The 20,597-nt window shown below is 52.1% G+C and overlaps 11 protein-coding genes across 11 annotated transcripts; 7 read left to right on the forward strand and 4 right to left on the reverse strand.

Moving 5' to 3' along the window:
• Positions 1–112: 112 nt before the first annotated feature.
• On the reverse strand, positions 113–2,023 carry GNI_060790 (hypothetical protein; the record flags this gene model as incomplete). The annotated part of the gene is made up of 1 exon (XM_011136221.1): positions 113–2,023. The coding sequence occupies one exon, from the start codon at positions 2,021–2,023 to the stop codon at positions 113–115; it is 1,911 nt and encodes a 636-aa protein (XP_011134523.1).
• Positions 2,024–2,199: 176 nt separating this feature from the next.
• GNI_060800 (mannitol-1-phosphate 5-dehydrogenase) lies at positions 2,200–3,436 on the reverse strand (the record flags this gene model as incomplete). The annotated part of the gene is made up of 2 exons (XM_011136222.1): positions 2,200–2,587; positions 2,646–3,436. 2 exons carry the CDS (start codon positions 3,434–3,436, stop codon positions 2,200–2,202), a joined length of 1,179 nt encoding a protein of 392 aa, XP_011134524.1.
• Positions 3,437–3,546: 110 nt separating this feature from the next.
• On the forward strand, positions 3,547–3,829 carry GNI_060810 (hypothetical protein; the record flags this gene model as incomplete). The annotated part of the gene is made up of 3 exons (XM_011136223.1): positions 3,547–3,661; positions 3,701–3,772; positions 3,813–3,829. 3 exons carry the CDS (start codon positions 3,547–3,549, stop codon positions 3,827–3,829), a joined length of 204 nt encoding a protein of 67 aa, XP_011134525.1.
• A 94-nt stretch (positions 3,830–3,923) lies between these two features.
• Positions 3,924–4,286, forward strand: GNI_060820 (hypothetical protein; the record flags this gene model as incomplete). Its single annotated transcript, XM_011136224.1, has 3 exons — positions 3,924–4,005; positions 4,042–4,108; positions 4,232–4,286. 3 exons carry the CDS (start codon positions 3,924–3,926, stop codon positions 4,284–4,286), a joined length of 204 nt encoding a protein of 67 aa, XP_011134526.1.
• A 755-nt stretch (positions 4,287–5,041) lies between these two features.
• Positions 5,042–8,593, forward strand: GNI_060830 (calcium-binding EGF domain protein; the record flags this gene model as incomplete). Its single annotated transcript, XM_011136225.1, has 1 exon — positions 5,042–8,593. The coding sequence occupies one exon, from the start codon at positions 5,042–5,044 to the stop codon at positions 8,591–8,593; it is 3,552 nt and encodes a 1,183-aa protein (XP_011134527.1).
• Positions 8,594–8,742: 149 nt separating this feature from the next.
• On the reverse strand, positions 8,743–11,855 carry GNI_060840 (putative transmembrane protein; the record flags this gene model as incomplete). Its single annotated transcript, XM_011136226.1, has 2 exons — positions 8,743–11,533; positions 11,743–11,855. The coding sequence occupies 2 exons, from the start codon at positions 11,853–11,855 to the stop codon at positions 8,743–8,745; spliced, it is 2,904 nt and encodes a 967-aa protein (XP_011134528.1).
• Positions 11,856–11,878: 23 nt separating this feature from the next.
• On the reverse strand, positions 11,879–14,101 carry GNI_060850 (putative transmembrane protein; the record flags this gene model as incomplete). The annotated part of the gene is made up of 2 exons (XM_011136227.1): positions 11,879–13,953; positions 14,017–14,101. The coding sequence occupies 2 exons, from the start codon at positions 14,099–14,101 to the stop codon at positions 11,879–11,881; spliced, it is 2,160 nt and encodes a 719-aa protein (XP_011134529.1).
• A 277-nt stretch (positions 14,102–14,378) lies between these two features.
• Positions 14,379–16,850, forward strand: GNI_060860 (hypothetical protein; the record flags this gene model as incomplete). Its single annotated transcript, XM_011136228.1, has 1 exon — positions 14,379–16,850. The coding sequence occupies one exon, from the start codon at positions 14,379–14,381 to the stop codon at positions 16,848–16,850; it is 2,472 nt and encodes an 823-aa protein (XP_011134530.1).
• Positions 16,851–17,010: 160 nt separating this feature from the next.
• On the forward strand, positions 17,011–17,328 carry GNI_060870 (hypothetical protein; the record flags this gene model as incomplete). Its single annotated transcript, XM_011136229.1, has 1 exon — positions 17,011–17,328. One exon carries the CDS (start codon positions 17,011–17,013, stop codon positions 17,326–17,328), a length of 318 nt encoding a protein of 105 aa, XP_011134531.1.
• A 227-nt stretch (positions 17,329–17,555) lies between these two features.
• GNI_060880 (putative inner membrane complex sub-compartment protein 1) lies at positions 17,556–17,854 on the forward strand (the record flags this gene model as incomplete). Its single annotated transcript, XM_011136230.1, has 2 exons — positions 17,556–17,644; positions 17,749–17,854. The coding sequence occupies 2 exons, from the start codon at positions 17,556–17,558 to the stop codon at positions 17,852–17,854; spliced, it is 195 nt and encodes a 64-aa protein (XP_011134532.1).
• Positions 17,855–19,466: 1,612 nt separating this feature from the next.
• On the forward strand, positions 19,467–20,204 carry GNI_060890 (hypothetical protein; the record flags this gene model as incomplete). Its single annotated transcript, XM_011136231.1, has 1 exon — positions 19,467–20,204. One exon carries the CDS (start codon positions 19,467–19,469, stop codon positions 20,202–20,204), a length of 738 nt encoding a protein of 245 aa, XP_011134533.1.
• Positions 20,205–20,597: the final 393 nt, after the last annotated feature.

A 20,597-nucleotide genomic window follows, 5' to 3' on the forward strand; every position in this document is an offset into this window, starting at 1 on the left:
CTAGAGACCGGTAGATCTAGAGACCGGTAGGTCTAGAGACCGGTAGGTCTAGAGACCGGTAGGTCTAGAGACCGGTAGCTCTAGAGACCGATGGGTTAGGGTAGAGGGTAGTTTACACTGAATAATGAGATAGAGATTTACTGCAAGCCAGCGGGTACCGTTCCCAGCCGCGGTCGCAGAGTGTAATATACAAGTCTAAGGTTTTCTGTAGAATCATAGCGGACTCGACCTTGCCGAAGAGTTCCGCTGCTATGAGGTGTCGCAAATATTTACGCATGGCGACGACCAGCCACAGGTGTTGCTTGGCGGTCTGGTCGAGACCGGGCCAGTGCCAGAGGTGCAGGAGTCCCTCGACGATGTTAAGTTTCTTCAGTCGTGCCCGTTCCCCTAGCAGGTCGTGTCCGTGGAGCTCATCAACCGGCAGGACGCAGAGGTTGTCGAAGGCGACGCCTCGGTAGAGAAAGTCGCCTACGTTGGTGAGGCAGCCCGCAAGATTGTGCCGCGCAACTGGGTGCAGCGGCAGTTCGCTGTTCATGGAGGTCTCAACTTGGCCGAGTGGCAGTGGGAGAAAGGCCAGCACAATGTCGCGAACGTGCCTTCGCTGGATCCACTTGGTTAGCAGAGACACGACCTTGGCCAAGTGGCAGATGGAGACCTTTAGCCGCCGCTCGTGGCCAGGCAGGATGATGTACCGCAGTCCCAACTCGCGGCCGTCCGTCGACGCTGGCTGCTGGCGGTCGTCCAACTCGCTGGCGGCTGTAGGCGCTCCGCCGGAGGCGGAGCCCGGAGAAAAGGATCCGCCCAGAGTAGTGGAGCTGCCTAGACCTGGAGTAAAGGCTGAGCTGAAAGCGGAACCCGGGGTTGGGGCTCCACCGGGGGTCGGTGCTCCGCCGGGAGTGGGGCCTCCGCCCTGGGTTTTCTCGGCGTCTTCTTTGGGGATATTGAATGGTGCTAGGGAGGGGTCCGAGGCGGGTATGGAGACGAAGGGGCCTGCAATCCAGCAGATTTGGAGCGGGAGGAGGCTGTAGTCTTCGGTGTGGCGTACGGTTTCGCGCCAGACCTGGCCATCTTCGACGACTTCTCTTTCCTCGACGAGTACGCCGCTGGCTAGGGTAGTCATGTGCTTGGGTACCCGGAAGACGAGCGTCCAGGGCACGGGTTTCTGGAAAGGCGCGGTGGGGAACCAGGGCACGTTAGTATTCCAGGTGGGCACGCGTTGGCTGGTGATGAGCAGCGGGCAGGAGTGTAGCGGCGCCTTGACGTCACTCTGGTGCACGTGTTCCACAAAGTACAGGCTGTGCGTGTGGGCTGTGGGTTTGTCCAAGAGGAAAGAGATTTTGACTTGAAGCGGGAACGAAATGACACCCGCAGGGGAATGTGCCGCCGGCGAGTGAGCATTAGGCGAATGGGCATTGGGCCGACTGCTAGCACTCATCTTGAGCAGCGCCAACCGCAGGACCACAATGGGAATAGAGACGAGCAATGAGACTGTGTTTTGCTCATCCAAACGCGGGACAATATCCGCGTCAAACTCCGCCAAAGTGTGCCGGTCGCCTGGTACGAAAGGCACGGCGCCCGCTCGAGGCACCATCGCCGGGTCCAAAGAACATATCGTCGTAAACGGCGCCAGACACTCGTTCACACTCACCGCCGAGATCTGCGTCCTCCCTGCAACACTGAACGACGCACAAAAATCCGGGTCCGGCAATCGCATCGCACCATCCGGCCGAAATGCACGCATTATCCGGTTAAACTCCTCAACTCCCTCCTCCGCATGACCACTATACAGCTCACCCAACTTACGCGCCAACCGACTCGGATCTCTATCCAAACCCAACTTGCTTAACGCCGCCTCCTCTCGCTCACATAACAACCCATACGCCTGCTCCAACGTCGTCGAATGAAACCCTATAGGGAACGCCACGTGGTATACCGCATCACCAAACACACGCTGCCCTTCAAAGTCCGCAGTCGCACGCAAACTCGCCTTCCTAATAGACAAGCCCGGCACCGATTCCTGCATCCATTAATTTCCCCAGCCCAATTAAAGTTTTTGAAAAGGAGCTTTAAACACTACTACTACACGGACTGAACACACAGCAAATCAACACTCCGCAACAACATCACAGACAATAAAGGGACCCGGAACAACTGGGTTCACTTGCGCATGTGACCCGCGCACGGAACAAAGAAGTTAGCTCACACCGAAGAAATTGTATCAGTAAGCTTCTGGTACGCATGGTGCACATTCGACACCACCGAACTATGATCCTGAGCGTCCAGACCGCACACCTCCGTCAAAACTGCCTCACGACCCTTCTCCTTCACCATTGTCTGCAATGTCACCGCCTGCGGGTCCTCCGGGTTGTCATACATCAAAGCCGCTGCCACACCCATTGTCAAATTCTCATGAGGCAAGCCGTACTCAATACACCCGGCCAGCGGCTTTATCAATCGGTCTTGGGCAGACAGCTTTCTCATAGGCTCACGGCCCACACGCGACACGTCGTCCACAATATGGGGATTCTTAAAGCGATTCAGGATCTTGTCAATATACTTTGCGTGGTCAACAGCATTCAACCCGTATCTAAAGAAAACCAATTGGCTGCGAAGTGTGCTAAGGGGTGGTGGACGGTGACTGTTACCTTTTAACCAAGACGTTCCCCGACTCGGTCATGGCCCCCTTCACGATCTTAAATACCTCAGGGTCCTCTATGCTGGTTCGAATCTCTTTGTAGCCCTTCAACTTGCCAATGTAAGCACATATGGCATGGCCAGTGTTGACCGTCATGAGCTTCCGCTCGACAAACGCGTCGAGGTTATCAGTGTACACGACTGCGGGGTGGTTTATCTCAATCTTGCCACCGGCAGGGAACTGAGTCTCATCCACAACCCATTCGCAGAAGTCCTCCACGGTAACCGCCAACATGTCGTCGTGACGGGCTGGCGGAACAATTCTGTCTACAGCACAATCGACGAAGCCGACCTTTTCCTTCGCCCACTCCGCGGTGGTGGGATCAAAGGCAGTCTCAATATGGACTCTAAAACCGCTGGTAGCTCGGATGGCATTCTCACATGCGATAATTGTAACCGGGGTTTTCACTCCCTGTTCGCGACGCATCGCCAATCCCTTGGCAAACGTGCTCGCAATGCGCTCCAAAATTCTTGGTCCAACCGCCGTGGTAATCAAGTCGGCCTTGACAATCTCGTCCAAAACTTCATCAGTATTACTAAACACTGCTCCACTAATTTTAGTAGTCTCTCGCTTTTCTCCGGTCTGACCAACGATGCGAACTTCAAATTGCTTGCGCTCCTTCAGCGCATTGATCAGGTCTGGAACAATATCGGCAAATACTACATCGTATCCCGCTTCGGCCAATAACTTGCCAATAAATCCGCGTCCAATATTTCCAGCGCCAAAATGAAGTGCTCTCATTGGTATGATACGTGTAAAGCTATATCTAATGTTGAAGGATTCCAAAAAAAAATCTTACCCGAGACAGTTGTCGCAAATGCGTGTGTTTGCGCGCGCGCGCGATCTCAGAAATGAAACTGTTATTGATCAAATTCTTGCTGACGTTGTCAGCTGTAGCTCTGAGGCTTCGACAGGATATTCAGCAGCTCCTGGCAGGGCCGTTTGAACTGACGATTGATAATGGGGGTGAGTAGCTTAGTCGTTTTTGCAATCCCCTCGTTGCAGGGAAAACAGTGTTCGCTAACTATCCCGGCGAATTGAGCTTTGCAACCGACCTATTTGAATATTCAGCCGACGGTAAGCGATCAGGGTCCTTGTTGAAAGGTTCATAGTTCAGGAGCATCCGCTAACTAAACAAACTATTTATAAGGTAGTAGCCTCCCGTTGCTTGCCACGTCCTGTGTGTCAGGTAATATTCCCGCACGTACCGTACGACACGGTGGGAAACATGTTCACCTATGAGATCCTAGATGATCGCTTGTTGCATATGTTCAAGTATAATGACTATGACAGTCAAATAGAAGGGCAAGGTAAGACACTTCGATTGATAGACCGATTTACTTAAGGAACATGGTTCGTTTTGAAATCTCCCTATTTGGAAGGAGCATCTAAGATTTTGCCCTCAATAAGAAAGTAAGTGAGGGAGCCTGGCACCAGAGGACATCGGGTGGATTCGGGGTTAGGATAGGAGTGCGGTTGTTATGTGATACTGTCTCCCTCATTGAATTGAGCGCTTCGGAATGGAAACCGTTTTAGGATAGGAGGTGACCGGTCAGGCGGCGCTTGGGAGTTTATTTGCATAGTTAGTTAGCTAGTATGGCGTTGTTGCTCAACCGTTTAAGTACCACAAATTTACAAGGCGTGATTCAGAACCTGAATACATGTGATGTTAGAATGGACGGAATCTGTTGCTACTTCCCACAATATTGTGACCCAATCGCGAAATGCGTGTCATCGACAGTAACCTGCATCCCCACCACCCGATGAGCTGTAGCGGATAAAATTTATTTACATGAGATGCCGCCATACTCCCCGGATAGTGGGAAGGAGATACACGGGTTAGATACACAGGTTAGCTACACCGAGTAAAGAGGGAGGATATGCACTTAACTAAATGAGTTGGATTAGGTGTGTTCGTGGGATATAGATCACAATCAAGAACGGTCAAGAGACGGTTGCGATCCGAATTGGATCGGCCGCAGATCGGTGGTCACATTGAAATGATTGGTGTTCCTTCAGCCTAACTCCCTTGTTGACTTGCCGAATACCTTTCCTCGATGTGTGTGCCCGGACGGATATGAAGGTGATGGGCGAGCTAAAGGTAGCGGCTGTCGCAACGTGAATGAGTGCGAGACGGGTCAAGCCAAGTGTCAGCATCGCTGCGTCGATTTGATTCCGGGCTATCGTTGTGAGTGCAACGAAGGTTACCGACTTGATTCCGACGGCCGGAGTTGCCGAGATGTAAATGAGTGTGCCGAGCAGTTGCACCGATGTTCTCACACCTGCTACAACACGAAAGGAAGCTACGAGTGCAGGTGTCCGTCTGGATTTGTATTAAACGAAGATATGCATAGCTGCTCAGATGTGGACGAGTGTCTAGAGTCCCAGTTGAGCGGGAGAAGGATGTGTCCTTACGATTCGCTTTGCATCAATACACCAGGGAGCTACGAATGTGGCTGTCCTGTTGGCCTGTTGCCTGTGAAACGAAAGGCTTCCTCTGGATCAGATTACTCAGCGTCGGATTCCGATTACACTCGATCACGATTAACCACCGGTGCATTCGACTACGTGGTGTGTGAGGACATCGACGAATGCCTTCTTCAAGGCGTCAACGCCTGCCCCAATGCCAGATCCGTTGTCGACGGCAAGCTGAGTCAGGTGTGTGAAAACGTGTACGCTGGCCACGTCTGCCGGTGTCTACCTGGATTGCGACCTGTCTACCTTCCGCTAGCCGACTCTGCAGCCTCGCCTCGACGTCTTTCGGCGCATCGGACGTCGGGAAATAGAAGAAGGGAGGCACCAGAAAAAACTACAGAAAGGACGCCCAATGCATACCCGGAAAGAGAGACGCTCCAGATCACCGCTGTCGACTTGAAGACTGGCACGAACCACACGCTGACTTCGGGTCACAAGGTGGGCGAGAAGATGGAAATGTCGGGATTGGGTAAAGGGATGAGCCCTGCAGGTGTCAGCCTAACACAGATGAAAATCGAACTACAACCTGGCGACAGTAAAAAATCTACCCGCACGGATGACAGTGACATGGAAGAAGCGGACAACAAGCGTGATTTAGACGTGGATGGTAAGGTTCAAATTTTGACGAGAGACGGCAGCTGTGACCAAGGCTCGATCAACAGTGAAGTGGGTCCCGGGAAAATCGAGCAGACTGGACAAGAAAAGAGTGAGCACCAGGAAAGTGAATTGTCAAAGTCTTCCAGACTGCCTTCGTCAGGGATTCGAGGGAGCTTGCTGGAAGAGATCTTTTACTTCAAGTCGGGTTTGAGTGGGCATGTGGCGGATTCCGACGTGATCGAAACGGACTACAGCTACGATGAGAGTATGGAGTCCGATCAGGAGGGCACGATTATTATGGCTTACAACGATGAGGACTTAGAAAGCCAAGACTCAGATGCGCCAGACTGGTATAGCCGCGACTCGGACGGGGGGGACTGGGATAGGGGGATTGACCATGGCGGGGCCATAGATGGCGGATATGCGAAAAGAGAGCGAACGAAAAAAGACGTGCTCCGATCATCTCCGCACTTTGTGGCCCAGAGAGGTGTGAGTACAGACCAAGGAGGTGCGAGTACAGACCAAGGAGGTGCGAGTACGGTCCACGGAGAGGTGAATGCGGCGCACGGGATTGAGGTCTATTCATCCAAAGAATCAAACTACCCACTCGACCAACAAAAGGGCTACCGGCAGAGTGACTCCCGAGGTGGTGACTCCCGAGGTGGTGAATGCCGCGGAAGTGATTGTCGAGGTGGTGACTATCCAGGCAGTGGTTACCGAGGCAGCGACTACTCCTATATGCCCTCCTATTCTCCCTCACACATGGCAAGTACCGGTTACGACCTACGACCAAGTTCCCAGTTTGCAACGTCTGAAAGAGGCACCGTGAAACTGGTAAGGCGTACTGGAGAAGGCCCGCAGGATCCTGGCAGCTACGAGGTCCCACATCAGGATTCTGCATCGAGGCATCCATTCGGCATTTATGACAGTTTGATTGCTGACGGTGCCTTTACCTATGGTAACAAGACGTTTGCAGAAGAACCGGCGGTGCCCGTCAACTTTGCTGCCTCCGGTTTGATTGGCTCTAATTTGATGAGCTCTGGTCTGGCTAGTTCCGGTCTGGTTAGCACTGGTCCGATCAATTCTGGTTTAGTTAACAGAACTAGTGGTTTGGACAGCAGCGTCTTGGACCAGAGAGTCTTGGGGGAGGGTGGTTCGGCTAAAGGTGGCGTGGGAAGTATGAATGCGAGTAGGCCGGCTAGTGGTCGTGGGCATGACGAGATGAGGGGCCCGGTGGTTGACTCAAGGACGCTAGTTGGGCGCGGTGGGGGGGTGGTTTCGGCAGTGGAGCGAGATGGGGCAGTCACAGGGAGGCGCCTCAGCGCCGTCGCGAAAGAGTCGTTGGTCAAGGAAGAGGCGGTGGCTGAGGTGTTTGCACAGGGCATGCAGCTGCAAGAAAGATTCGTTCCGAGGCCGGATGCTTCGGTGGTGGAGCGGTCGCAGGCGGTGAGGCGAGCACCTCCGGCGCTCGTTTCAGAAACAGGTCATTCGGATGTAGATCCTTCGGCGGTCGCCGTTCAGGAGGTCGAAGGAAAAATTGCAAAGTTGTTGACGGAGGATGAAATTCACAAAGCGCATTTACCGATGGAGGAGATTAAGGCGCGGTATCAATGGACGAGGAAGCAGCGCGAGCGTTTAGTATGTGTAGATGTGGATGAGTGTGCGGAAGGTTCGCACAAGTGTCCAAGTGATGCGGCGTGCTTCAACACGTACAAGTCGTATGAGTGCCATTGCAAAGACCCGAGTCGAGAGTTCGACTGGGAACAGAAGAAGTGTGTAAAGAAACAAGTGCCAGAACGGCGACTGTGCGCCGCACAAGAATGCCATGGCCCTTGCATGCGTTCGGCGACCAACGGCTACCACTGCGGCTGTCCACGAGGATACGTGAGTCAGCACCCCGAACAGTGGGAACGCTTGAGTAAGGATGCACTCAAGTTGCTAGACGCCCGATCGGCCAAACCCTCGAGTGACCACCCTGTCCCGAATTACCGTTCTCATCCCGCAAGTGACCGCGCTCAATTGGGTGGCTTTGCCAATAATGGATCGAAAGACAGTGGATCGAAAGACAGTGGATCGAAAGACAGTGGATCGAAAGACAGTGGATCGAAAGACAGTGGATCGAAAGACAGTGGATCGAAGGGTAATGGATCGAGAGGTCGTGTGCCGAGTGAGCCCAGTGAGGAGGAGTTCCAGGAGGCGGTTCAAGAGGCTGGTGGGTCCTGCGTGGACCTGGACGAGTGTGCTCTGTCGGGCGTGAAAGTCTGCGGTGTCGGTTGCCAGTGCGCGAACACCCGTGGCGGTTTCACGTGCTCCTGTCCTGAGCGCAAAGTTGTCCAGCGAGAGCCTTTGGCGAACGATTTCTCCTTCCTCAAGAAACTGAGTGAACAGTTCGCCACCCACTTGGACCTCCGGAACGACTCCCAAGTTCTTCGATCGGTGAAACGGAACGGACTGCTGCCCGTTGTCTCTGCCTGGGTCTCGACTTCTACTAACCCAGAATTACTGTGGGTGGTCGACCACATCGACTGGGCAAAAGCGCAGTATTTGGACCTAAATTCCCAAGAACTCACCCCCCCGGAACTCGCTTCTTTGGACAACGGGACGCACGAAGCATCGCAGGCCGTAAAGGCATTCATAGAATACACACTCGCCACTCTCAAACAAAGCTATATCAACTTATGTCTTAAGAGCTGCTCCGACTGCTCCAAGGACCGACCCTGCTGCACTCATAACAGGATCGATTGTGTACCAGGCGTGACACGCTCAAGTTTGTTTCGGGTGAAGAAAAACGAATGCCCTGTAAATACCGTCCAAGTTATATTCTAATATTCCGCTCCGGTCATGGCTGTGTTGTATCCACGACGCTGCGCAGCAATTTCATGATGGCACACATCTTTACGCACACTTTGTGTGTGATGCCAACACACGCGATGTGCTAGCTACACACGCGATGTGCTAGCTACACACGCGATGTGCTAGCTACACACGCAAGTCTCGCTGGGGATGCCCGCGGTCGCACAAGTTCGATTGGCGGGAACAAGTTCAAGAAGAGATAGCTGACCGCGTCGGGGGATGCGTATGTCGGGGTCATTGTGTAAGTTGAAGCCTTTGTCAGGCCAGCCAATCTGACCCTCGCCTCGGTCGTCGTGTTGGTGGTGGCTGTTTGCTTGAAGGGAGCTCCAGTTGAACCCCCGTTGAGCAATGTGTCTGAGCGTGAAATACATGTCGGCTGCCGTGACTAGTCGTTGTTGGTTCGTCACGAGAGTTTGGTTAATGACGTCGGCGTCGATGCTCTGGTCGTTGTTGGTGTTCTCATTTTGGGCGACCTTATTAAGCAGGTCTCTGGAGAGGAGCATAGCTCCGAAGGGTGTGCGGTGATTGATTCGGCCATCGAGGAAATAGAGGAAGTTCAGGCCCATGTGTAGACCGTGATCTGAAACGAGAAGCAGGACAGTGTTGTCTCTGGGCACGTCGTTTGTTAGGAAGGAGGCGAGCGCCCGATCCACCTGAGAGATAACCTCGCCCGTACCCTCATGACCTTCCATGAGAGTAGTAACTAGAAACCAAGGCGACTTGTTCTGAAACTTTTGGATAAACTTACGGCTGTAGTCCAATTCCCACTCATGCACATGCCGACCCCAGAGACAACGTCGCACAATACTCGTGTAGCCCTGGAAGTTTCCGCGATCCGTCCACTTCACCGGCTCATACTCCGGAAAACACGCCATCGATTCCAGCTCGTAATCCACGTCCGGCGTCACCAAGACACGACCGTCACTAATTTTAGTCTCGTTCAAGTGCTCTTGATATAACACATTCCAGTCTTCGCAATGACCCTGGACCACACCCGTAACGTAACGCCCGCGATTCTTCAATATGCTCCAAATCGGCGGGTAATACCGATCGTAATCTCGCTCTACTCCCGTAAACAACGCCTGTGTATTTGGTCCTGTATTAAAACCGACAGAATGGTACCGGAAGAACTGATACAAGTTGGACGAAGACACATCCGCAAGCGAACGAGACATGGTGGCCTCCCAATCCATGCCTTCCAAGGCAGCTTTGGTCTGGGTAAGTCTCCTAAAAAATTGCTTCCGACCCACAGCGTCAATGAACAGGATCAAAATGTTTGGCGGCAGGTCCCGCTGCGACCTTCGCCGCTGCCGCTGTCGGTGCTCTGCATCCGCGGCCGACTCATCGTCCATAAACCGTCCGTCGTCCAGTCGTCGCTCTCCCTGCTCCTGCTGCTGAGCTCTCAGGTGGGCGTCCCAAAAACTCAATTTCGCTTCCACGTCCGGTCTGTCCGGAATAGCAGTGGCCATTCGACTTACGCCGTTGCAGTATCCGACTACTGTATCTGGCGTCCGACTTGCTCCAGTCAAGTCTTCTCCTCGGGCCAAGGGCCCTTTGGCGAGGCCGCCCACATACATGCCTTTATTATCATCGGTGGGTATATACGGCTGTCTGTGGTCTTGCATGAACTTGACGACATTATCCTGCAGGGAATTTCCCAACGGTTGAGACAGTTTCTCTCGCTTGGTCCAGTACCGGGTGTCCGGAGTGAATGTGAACTCAGCTCTTCCTCCAGGGCAATCCATCTTGAGCCACCCGTCGTTCGTGAGGTCGATGGTAAAGTCGATTTTGGCGAAGAATCCGGACGCGGTAGCCCTCGGACTGGGCACGGCGGGACAGGACGTGCGTCCTGTCCAGAAGGTCTGCGCGCGTTGGGGGAGCACGTCAAAATAGGGAGTCGCGACGGGTATCTCACACAGCTCATCATCCCGCAAGATGGTCTGGCCGAAAAACCCGACTTGGCTTCGCTGCTTCATGATGTGCAGTCGGAGACCCACGACCACGAGGATTAGTGTCAGTACCGAGGCGAATGACTGCAGGAATAGTCGTGTACTCATTGACCTGTACCACAGGATCACAGCCCCAACAATCACATTGATGGGAACAAACAAAATTAGGAAGATGAGTAGGTTGAAGCTGCCGTGGTGCTCAAAGTCTACGCCACGATCGTAAAGGGCCAGGAAGAGCAGTGCCGCCACATTGAGAAGCAGCAGTCCATTTCGATGGCCTTTTGTGTAGCCCGACATATACAAGTCCACAAAGTCCTGTTTTTCGTCGAAACTCGGTCCCGAACGATACTTGTAGAGCCGTCGAGGCTCACTAGCATTGAGTCTAGTAGAGTTGGATGCTATACCGCCTCGGGGCAGCGGACTTTGCTGGATTACCGAGGACGCTTCGTCTAAGTACTCGAGCTCGTTGTAGGACCCTTCACGACTCATGTCCACACGACTCATATCCTCACGGCTTATATCGTCATGGCTCACGAAAAAGGGATCACCACGCTCCGTCGCGTAGCGTACGTCCAGTCTGGCCTCGCTGGCTTCAGAATTGTTCCTAGGCGACTCGGTGTCTAGCGGAATCAAGCTTGAACGAGAACGCAAGAGGCGGCTCCAGACACGTCTCAGAGGCGAGCCACGACTCGTGTCAAATTCCACACGCTTTCGCAAGCTCCGAGTGGGAGTAAGAAGGATCCTCCACATATTGTATGAAGAAATTAAGATGCTAAGTAGCAAATAGGCTCCCAGTCGGGCCATGATCTTTTTGATAACCTCCAGATCACCACCTTTAAGACTCCAATAATAAAACATCATCCACGCGCACGTGAGTAGAGAGACCTCCGATACTACGCTGGCCGAGTACCAAAGTCGACGGAACTTCATGCTCACATATGTTCCTCGCCACGGCGAGGGCATCCTGCACCTCAATAATTTAATTTCACTACCAGGCCGACAAAACCGTCCTTCGATAGTCTAATCGAAGATGTTGCAGGAGCTGCTAGTTCGAGGTTGCTTTAAGTGGTTTACCGTTCGAAGGAGTGCTAGGGAAAAAGGGGGACTCCCCCCAGCCATATTTTCATTGCTAGCTGTACTGGCTATTACTTGACAACCACCCGGTTATCTTACTTTACAATTTCGGGCTCAGTGTGGGGTTTAGTCAAGGGGGTGAGATCGATAATGGCTATGAAACAATGGTCGACTGTCGTTACCACTGCTGGTCCAGCAATTACGCCCAACATGCCTTTTAGACTCGCTTCTCTCCTCACTTTGCCCTAAATAACGAGTATTCGTGCAGAAGTATTCGTGCAGGGGGAATGTGCTTATCTACAGGGGGAGTGTATCTGGCTTGTCGGTGTGGTCGTCTGCTTGGTACTTTAATAACGAGTAGATATTGATTTAGTTCGATTTTAATCTCGCGGTTGACGATAAAATCCTTCGTCAAGATTCCTCCCTTTATCTCTTCGTAAGAGTACGGCCTCACCGAGGGAATAGCGAGATATAGGTAGGGCCAGAAGATTCGGAAATCGTCTTGTCTTGAACTGTGCTTCAGAAGCGATTTACCCCCGCGTTCCACAAAGCCTGTCTTCGACTCCAGCAGCACGCGACTCAAGGCTTGCCGACGACAGCGTGTCGGCTGCACCTCCTTTCTACTGTCCTGGATGCCCCCACCAGCAGATGAAAATCCGGTGATACTTCGCCACAGCGACTGCGTGTCGAACTCGTCAATTATGCTCTGCTGAAGAATACATTCCACCACATCTTCCAAAGTAACGATTCCCACATCCCGAGCTTCCACGCAACACCGACCGAACCCTGAAGCAGACGGTGGGCAAGAAGGTAATGGTTCTCCCATACTGTCCACTTCTAGGGAACCAAACGGTTTGTCAGTCAATGACTGATCAGTCAACGGCTGATCGGCCAATGGCTGATCGACCAATGGTTGGTCGCTCGAGTGGGGGTAGCCGATTGAGGGTAGTAGTCTGTTCTTTCGGTCGCTAGTATACTTAACGGGACAAGTCTGATTCTTGGTGGAAGAAGCGAGCTTCGAAAAATCGTTTTCCGAACCCTTGACTCTGACGCAAACCGTTTCGGAAACATGTTCCGGCAGCATTTCGAAACTCGGTTCAAGCGGCCAGGTAGAGCCACCGGGTCTGGGGTCGGCACTGTATTCAGCCCCGCGGTCAATCCCTGCCGCAAGGTTCCAGGTTCGTGGTTGCACGGATACCTCACACAACTCCGATTCCTCTGGACTGTGAAGAGGGTACTCCGCCAGAGTACCGACTTGAAGCAGCTTGTCGGTGTCGCTCACAACCCCCTCCTGAGTGGTCTGCACCGCCACTTCATTGTCAGAATTTTGTGGGTCCGTTTGGCGGCGCTTGGTGGTGCTATGGTCGCAGCAGCTAGCCTCAGGGCCGGTTGCGGCGTTAGGCTGAGGGTCCTTGGACCCAAGGCCTTTGGATCCAGGGCCGTTGGATCCAGGGTCATTGAGTAGAGGACCGGGGGGGTTGGTATCCGCGCGTACGATGCACATGTGCGAGGTGCCAAGTTTAAAGAAGTTGAATAAGTCCAAGAGGGGCATGGTCTCTGAGACATGATCCACGAAGGTACCGCCGTAGAGGAGGTGTAGGAGTTGCGTAACGGTGACGTGGGTGTCTATCCCGTCGAATAGGAGTAGATCTTTGACGAATAAAATGGCGCAAGCATTGTTGTTTGCTTTGCACAACACGGGTATCCTGCTGTAGCCCGACTCAATAATGGCGGGTAGAACGGCCGAAACTCGGTCGTGGTCGTAGACGAAAAAGACGTCGTTGGCTTGCCTCATTACATCTTTGACTTGACGGCCTTGAAGGCTTAAGCCGCCCTGGAGCATCTTGATTTCTTGGTTGCTCAGAATGCACTTGTGCTGCATGATGAGTCGGCTGAGCTGGTCACGAGAGTACAGAGCCCCCAGCTCCTTGCCCAGGACCCAGTCCAGTCCGGCGCTCAGTGGCTTGACAAAAGGGTAGAGCAGAAACTGCCAGGCGTAAATCAAGCACACAAATTGACTGCATACCTCCAGCCCATAACGGCTACAGATGGCTTGAGGTATGAGCTCGCCCACAATGGTAATGATTCCCGTTGACAATAAGAAGCCACTGACGTTGCTCGTGGTCTCGCCCATCAAGATCGAAAAAGCCGCATTCGTTGCCACATTTACCAACAATAATGTTATCAATAACTGGTTTCCACTCGCCCGAATATTCACCAGTCTCGCCGCTCGACGGCCCTGCACCTTCTCCACACTACTCGCATCCGGGCGCTTCCCACTCTCCACAATAATTCGTAACCGGGTCAAGTCTACAGGAAGCCGGTCGAGAGATCTAGGTAAGGGGAGGGGAGAGGAGTGACGAGATGGTATACCCAGAGTAAGAATGCCAAGAGTAAGGCCAGCAGCGATGCCAGAGACGCCGACGAGACCTGCTCCGAAGAGGAGGTTGAGGTACATTAATTATACCACCGTGAACAGCTGGAACTGTGACAGAGGCTCTGTGTGAAGTGGAATTCTGATGGTGAAGTTTTGCAAAATTGGTGGCGGAAGCCTCTACGCAAACCGCGCGAATTGTTAGGCCAGGTAGCGGTGGGCTGGGGCTGGGTGATGTGATGGGAGGAATGGGGTAGGTTTGGTGTCGCAGGTTAGCTGCCGCAGATCAGTCGAGAATATCGGGGGGGGGATTTTGGGGGGGAAATTGCAGGATATTTGGGGGTCTTGAAAAAGGGGGCAAATGGAGGAATGGGTGGAAGTTGCTGACCTAGCCAGAAGGGCGGTGCATGATGTGAATGCGACGGTTCTATTGAAGAGGTTGGTGGAGAGAGAAGACCTAATAATGGGCGCGTTGAGGAGATTATTGCTTATCCATCCTGCTGAAAAGAGCTCCTTGACGGCGGTAGATGGTTCAGGTTTGATGCTTGCGACGGTCTTGAAGAAGGCTGCTGGGGTGGATGGAGCCGTTTGTGGGTTATTGCCATTAAGTCTGATGCACGGCGACATGAGCATAACACGTGTGCTGGTGGATATCTGTGCCGGAGCCGCTGCAGATTTTCGTTGCCTGTTGCGACAGTTCGAAAGTGAGCACGTTGAAGTCACTTGTGGCTGTACGTTGGCTACTAGAGACATGTTGTTGGGACGCGTGTTGTTAATTCAGGCGTGTCTCCTTCAAATGCCGCTTCGGGCTCAGGTCATGAAAGAGGCCAGTGTGGTGAGAGAGGTTGTCGAGTCCGGATTCGCCTTGCACGATTCCGAGGTCAGCTCAGCTTTGCTTGAGACTATGGTCTACCTTTATGACATTGACAAATGCACAAGACAACAATCTTTATGCACACGACTTAGCACTCAGGACCAACTTATGCATCATATATCTCAGCTTTGGTACTCTGCGAGGTGCCGGTTAGATGGCGAAGGCCTACTTAGTACCAAGATATTATGTGTTAGTGCCAAAGCCATGCCGTATCTCACCGGGGATGAAAGAAAGACTATCTGTCAGGAATATATTTTCATCCTGGAAACGCTTCCCGACAAAGTTGTGGCAGATCCGGTTGCTCTCGGCTTGATATTTGATGTTCTTCTCAGCGTTTCTTCCACGGGACAAAGGACTGTAGAACCAAGTTTAGCGCCTGGCTTAGTACCTCACCAGGACCCTGGCTACAAACACGTGTTTGATTTATTACCAAGACTTTCAAATTGTATTGTTTCTATCACCAAGCGTTATCTGACGGACGATGACATCATTAGTGTATGCATGAGAGCGCTGGATGACCTGCTGTACCAGCATCCCCAGTTTGGATCCAGACATATAAAGCAGCATCTTGCAAATATACAAGAAATGGATACTATGAGCTGTGGCGCATTTTTATGCCTTTTGAACACGTGTTCGGATTGTCAACGTATTGATGACTTCGATGACAATTGCCAAATGATATTTCTTCAATATCAAAACATTTTCGTTAGGGGTCTACTGACATCGCTGGACAATAATCAAGATAGAACATTAACCAAAAGTTTGTCAAGAATTGTTCGCGAGTGTTTGTGTTCTATGATGCGTTCACGAGTAGATAATAACGAAGCAGATATGCTTATTACAAACATTGTAACAGAAGTGTTTATTTCGCGGATTAAACAGGATAAGACATGGATTAGAGCTTTCTGTATGAATATCGAAAACATAGGCCGACTTCGATGGGACTTGAATACCGAGAGAGCAGCAGCCAATGTTATTCTGGAATGGATTCAAGAAAGCGGTAGGCAACAAACGTATAGCGGAGAAGTTCTTGTCGACTTGTGCACCGGGATGAGTGCGCTGGCTTGCATTTTAGTGCATTTGATGAGTAAGGTCGGCTATGATGAATTGAAGATGATTTTGGATGTGATTGAAGGTTTGGCTGCGCCGTGTTTGAAATCTGACGAAACAGACTTGGTGATTAATGCAGTTAATCTTTTAACGGTGGCGTCCAAAATTATTTGCAAGCAAGCCGTTCTCCGTCAAAGTCAAATTCTGGAGAGCAATGGTCCGATATATTGTTATATTCGGGATCTGATGACCAGACACGATGATTATGTCGTTAAAATGGCTTGTGTAGATTACCTTTGTAAGTTTATTGAATTTGGGCCCATTGACGCAACTATAGCGAATGAGATTCGAGACATAGCAATATCTTGCGTAAAGGATGACCAACTACGGCTCATTGGTATTGACCTGGCTTGTGGCATCTTGAGTCAAGAGTGGCGCTTAAATGATGGGGACATCAATCAAGAATTCACTAAAGAATCCACTTCTGCTAAATTCATCACCCACCTGGACCTGGACTCACTCGTCGACTCTTCTGACCCAGACGTTCGCTGTGCCTCCGCTCATTTGATGTTGGCGATTGCCACTTCTCTATCCAGCTCTTTTAATACTCGATGGCAAGACGTCATCTCACCCGCCTATATCACTATCTTCGCTGCCGAAACCGATGAAGACGTCATTGACACCTGGCTGGACTCATTGATCCGCATCATTCAATATTCTAATGGCTCTACCGTGTTGGATACCTTACGTCAGGACCAGACCTTCCTCTCAATCCTAAGAGGACATTCAGACCCACCTGTGGTCCCGCTAGGCTCTTGGACCGAGAAGGGATGGGAGAAAACCAAGCCACAAAATCATTCTTGGCATGAGGCCAGGGAACAACTGTTCACTATCCTCCAATCACACTGAGTCTTTCAGACAACTGAGTCTTTCAGACAACTGAGTCTTTCAGACAACTGAGTCTTTCGGACAACTGAGTCTTCGTGACTAAACCATCTAGCCAGGGAACGAAGCAGTCGGGTCGGGGATTGGGCCGATTCGGGGGTTGAAATTCAAATCCTTTTTATTAATGGGTAACGTGGTCGATTGCTGTGCCGTCTCAAGTGACAAGAAGGAAACCGTGAGCACGGTGGGACCTCAAAAACGCAGCAATGACAAAGAAGAGACCATCGTGCCTCCCACAGCGGCCGAGCTCAAGGCTTTTCGAGATCGACTGGAAAACTCGATACACATGACAGTCGTTATAGCCGTAAGCCTTACACGGAAACAAGGTCGACTCAAAGCTGAGGTCAACCCGTATCTGATATATTGCGACCCACTTATGTTCAGGACGGAAAACGGATACCTTGTCGTTTGCGATGGCAGCCTTCTGACAGTTGCTTGGTGATGTCCTGTGATGTGAACAACCACGTAAGTTCAGCGAACGAGACTCTTGGGATTAATCTGCCAACACATCTGCTTGCTGCTGACACGCTGGCGATCAAGTGTTGGTGGTAAGCACATATGATTGGGACACGCTTCTCCAACTTCCTGGCGAAAAGTTTCTGGGATTGAGTGCCAGGGGTGTCTGCAGCTCTGGGGTGAGATTGGTGTCTGCAGCTTCACATAAGACGAATGTCCCTCGACGAATTGGTAACTGTGATTTCGGGACGTAAAGACCTAGGACGAGTAGCAACGAAAGCTAATATAGTAGATGAACCAACGTAAGTCCATACTGAGGTAGAACACTCAAGGGTGGAACACTCAAGGGTGGAACACTCAAGGGTGGAACACTCAAGGGGCCGTTTCAATCGATGAGAGGTTTTAGATGTGTGGCACTCCATTTGGCGTCGAATACTTGCATCCCAATTCTGCTGGAGTCACTTTCAGATAAGAACTGTTTCGTACACCTCATGAATGAGTTGAAGCAGTGAAATTTCTCAGCAGTAGCGGGTGGCTCCCGCTGCAGACGGGTTGTTCCTTGTTTAGAATACTTCCTCAAGTAGGGATATGCCGCCCTCAAGTATGGCACGCTCTTGCCGGCAGGCGCACCCCCTTCAATACACGTTTCTCAAAAACCGATTGCATTAGGGGAATACCCCTTAGTAACAATAGTAACAGTCAGGGCGGTGCTTGCAAGGTTCATTCATTCAGCGATGATTTTCTGTCGAGAAATGATCCAGGTTGCGACAAAGCGGAAGCTGTTCATGAGATGAAAGGTCGATCTAACCCCCGAAAATATCTGCGGGCAGGTCGAGAAGAAAAGAAGCGGCTGGACCCCAAGAAAGAATGTTGTTCGAGTGGTGATTCAGCTCCGGGCGCACGTCCGAGACAAGGGGTGGTCGTGTGCGGTGTAATTGGGGGGTCATGGTGGCGATCATGTTGGTGATCCCCCCTTAAAAAAAACACAACCAAAAAATTCCTATCTTGCAGGTCTAGGCAGTTCCTGCTGAGCCGTTGTGTTTGGGCGTGGTGGTTTGACCCCCTGGATGTCCATCCAAAAACTCTGCTGATGGAGGTGAAAACGGACGGGAGGATAGACATAACAGTCCACCTTGGTTTTTGGGAATAAACGATACGCCAGAGACACAACCGACGTACACCATCACGAACGACTACCCAATCACGAGAGGGAGTGGTGGCGATGAGGGGCTGGCAATGGCAAGGTCACGGGCAGCACACGCATCCGGTCCCGAACCTTGAGCAATTCAGCTCAGAAGTGGCGGTACCGGCAGGGAAAAGGTCTGGTGGGGCGGTCGCCAGGAGCTGGTGCAAGGAGTGCCGGGACGTGAGCGTGGCCCCCTTCGAGGCGCAGACCGAAGCCGAGTTGGAGGAGTTCGATGATTGGACGGTCTCCAGGGCCTATTACAAGTACGCCACGGCCGACGAGGTTCCTAGCGGATCGTGTCGTGCCTGCGACAGCGGACCTGCGATACGCGACCCTCACTGAGGCGGCTCGCTGCAATGTGGAGTCGTACTTCTCTGAGGTCGCCCGGAAGCTGTACGACGAGTGCAGATCGTATATGCACGCCTTCAAGTCCGAAGACCTGGCGAAGCTCAACAACGTCATCGCGGAGAAGCAGATTCGCTACGCGAAGTTGGCGGCTAGGTGGAACTGCAAGACCAGGGCAGACAAGGGCCGGATGGTGTCGCCTCCGAGCACTGAGGCACCGATTATCCACCTCGATGTCGCTGGGTCTCGTCTCACGGTACGACCATCTGTCGTTGGGTTTGCAAAACAATCACAAAAAAGGGTTGTCGTGCATGGGCTGAGTTAGTTATTGAGATGTCTGCCGGTGAGGTAGCCACGGAGAGAGTGGGCTAAGAGACGATATGACAGACTAAGTCGGTAGCTGGTAGTACGCGTCGTAATGACTGTGCATAGAAGCGGAAGGGAGAGGGTCATAATCGATGGCGGATGCCATGGGAGCTTTGAGTACGTGAAGGAAGTAAGCTGTTGTCCCAGCTGTGCAATGGAAGCACCCGAGTCCAGCTCATTATGTCGACTGCGGAAAATGGGTTGTATTTATTCTCAGGAATATTTTAATGAAGTGTTTGCGTGGTGTTAAAGTCCCGAGCGGAGCCAAGGCTCAGGCGCTGGCAAGGGTGATCGTGACCATTAACGTGTATGGTAAGTGGGTGGATATGGTGAAGGCCTTTGAGTCGCTAGCTCTGACGGACGACGATGCCAGTTCCGGAGACGCCGATTACGAAAAGGACGGCGCCAGACTGTTGGTTGACGCTTGTAAGATTCTGAAGGGCATGCCAGATATGGTAATAGGGTTGGAGAACGTGGAGCATGTGGACCTACCCTATGAGGAGCTGCGAACACTACACCAGGGAGTTCATGCCGAAAAGAACTTACTCTGGAATTTGTTGAGGTCCATTACTGGTTGCCTAGACGCATTCGCACAAGTAGCAAGACTCGAGACTTGCGAGTTGCCAAGTGAGTTGAAGGGCCGTTTACATGATTGGATGGAGCGAATGAAAAATCCTTATTGTCGTGTGTTTCAAGAGACGGAGGCTGGGCGAATCCAGGACCTCAAGTTCGGTTTTTCCGAACTCGTGCGATGCCCCATCAAGAATTGGTTGAAGACATGTAGCATTCCGTCGTACGAGCCGGAGGTACACCCAGACCCAGACGCCTGGACCAAGGCGGAAACCGCATTAAACAGGGTGATGCCAACCACGAGAATCGTTGAAGCGTATCGTACGAAAAACGGGGCGTGGGATGCGGAACCTATGAGGGGGATCTATGAAGAGATCCACCACCTCCTCGATTAAAACTGCACCGATCACCCGCCATGGGGACACTGTTCTCTTCACCACACACCGGTCACTTACTACTTCGACCCGCCCGTGACAACCGTGGGCCTCTCATCTGCGGTCGCTTAATACTTCAACCAATCGTAGATCAGTGGTGTGTCATCATCCAAATTCTTCACAACCATGGGCCAGTCACATGCCCTCCTAGTCCGGCTGCTAACCATGGGCCAGTCACATGCCCCCTCCTAGTCCAGCTGTTAACCATGGGCCAGTCACATGCCCCCTCTAGTCCAGCTGTTAACCATGGGCCAGTCACATGCCCCCTCTAGTCCGGCTGTTAACCGTGGGCCACTGGGTTGCCGTCCGCGCGTACTCTTGCTAACCACATGCCACTCGTCAGTTGGCACTTCA

The sequence above is a fragment of the Gregarina niphandrodes genome, assembly GCF_000223845.1.
Source record: "Gregarina niphandrodes unplaced genomic scaffold scaffold00009, whole genome shotgun sequence".
In the NCBI taxonomy this organism is placed as follows: Eukaryota; Apicomplexa; class Conoidasida; order Eugregarinorida; family Gregarinidae; genus Gregarina; species Gregarina niphandrodes.